The sequence below is a fragment of the Crocodylus porosus genome, unplaced genomic scaffold (genome assembly GCF_001723895.1).
Source record: "Crocodylus porosus isolate Cpor-Errol unplaced genomic scaffold, CroPor_comp1, whole genome shotgun sequence".
Taxonomy (NCBI): Eukaryota; Metazoa; Chordata; order Crocodylia; family Crocodylidae; genus Crocodylus; species Crocodylus porosus.
Window position 1 is genome coordinate 211,386,995 of NW_017728886.1, and position 1,554 is coordinate 211,388,548.

The window sequence follows — 1,554 nt, forward strand, 5'->3', positions numbered from 1 at the left end:
GTTCACCAGGGCCCCCCTTGGAGTCACCAGGAACAATGGTCACAAGCTGAGGGAGGATAGGTTTAGGTTAGATATTAGGAAGAACTCCTTCACTGTAAGGGTGGCCAGAGCCTGGAATAGACTTCCTAGAGAGGTGGTGCTCTCACCTTCCCTGGAAATCTTCAAGAGGAGACTGGATAGGCACGTGGCTGGGGTCTTATGATCCCTGCCACCCCCAGTGCTCCTTCTTGCCCATGGCAGATGGTCAGACTAGATGGTCAGACTAGATGATCTGTCTAGGTCCCTTCGAACTCATTGATTCTATGATAATACAGAGGAGTATTTCAACTTATTTTGCTAGGTGTTTGCAGAAAATATAAAAATCGTTTTAAAAACAAGTCATCCTAATTAAGAATTTGGGCCCAAAAGTTCAAGAATATACTATCGTAATCTTTTACTTCTGAGAGAATCACTGCTTTATCACTGTATTTAGTGTTTTGAAATGCTAATGTGTTACGTTTATTTGAAGCATGAATTTGGCTCATTAATTTTTTTTATTATGAAGTACGTTATTTTTTTGCTTTAATTTGCCATTCTTTTTAAGTGGATATGAAAATAAATTTAACATGTTACGCCTTCTTTTTATTTGTCACAAAATAATGGAAAGGACGAACAAAGACATTTAGCATAACATTGCTGGAGGAAGTTTAATGCTAATAGTTATTTGGTACACGGCTAATTCTTTAATGTTGTTTTTTACATTGCAGTCTCCTCTCTTCGATAACCTATTCTCCCAAATTAGAACGTAAAACACCCGAGGCTTTAATACAAGCAGACAGTGACAATGACAAGGGAGAAAAGAATGGGAAAAAGGTCTGTTTTAATGTAGCTGGTGATGAGCAGGAAGATTCTGGCCACGACACCATCAGCAATAGGGATTCATACAGGTAATGGCACAAAAAGTATTTTTTGTTTCAGTCTTTAATATAACAGCAAGATGTAGCATAGCAGGTCAAAATGGAATATCAAACTATAATAGTTCTTATCTCTTACAAAAGGAAACTTTTTTATAACTTAGTCATCAAAGTGGACTACTTTTTTGTAAAACCTCTTGTGGTAACACTGTGCAATGGGCCTTTATTAGAACTCCAGATCTGAATATCCCTGAACTTCACAGGGAAATGTAACAAGAGTTGTGGATCATTCTGTGAGATGATGATTCAGAATACAGAAACAATTTCTGTTGTATCTCCACTTAGGGAAATTGGACCCAAACCAAAAAGTTTTATTTCAAACATATGACCAGTGGACTGGAGTGACCCATGGGCAGTCATGAAGCTGTGCGAAGCTTTGGATGCTGATTTGATTTGGAGGAGATTTGGCCTGATTCAGTGGCCAAATCTCCAAATCTGAATTGAATCAAGGGACCAATAAAAAGGTCCAAATTGATTCAAAGCTCTCCAAATCTTCAGAAAAGATTCAAAGAGCTTTGATGACTCGGGCAGTCCCTGCCTGCTGCATTGGGGAGCTGGATCTGGACTCAGAGCTGGTAATTAGGGGTCAGGGAGGGGGGCG

The 1,554-nt window shown here is 39.3% G+C and overlaps 1 protein-coding gene across 1 annotated transcript in view; it reads left to right on the forward strand.

Annotated features, from left to right (window-relative positions):
• The window catches only part of PREX2 (phosphatidylinositol-3,4,5-trisphosphate dependent Rac exchange factor 2), a 296,072-nt gene that overhangs the window by 179,313 nt on the left and 115,205 nt on the right, over window positions 1-1,554 (forward strand). The window contains exon 26 of the mRNA XM_019548936.1: window positions 747-926. Within this exon, the coding sequence (XP_019404481.1) occupies window positions 747-926 (180 nt within the window). The remainder of the gene's footprint in view (window positions 1-746; window positions 927-1,554) is intronic.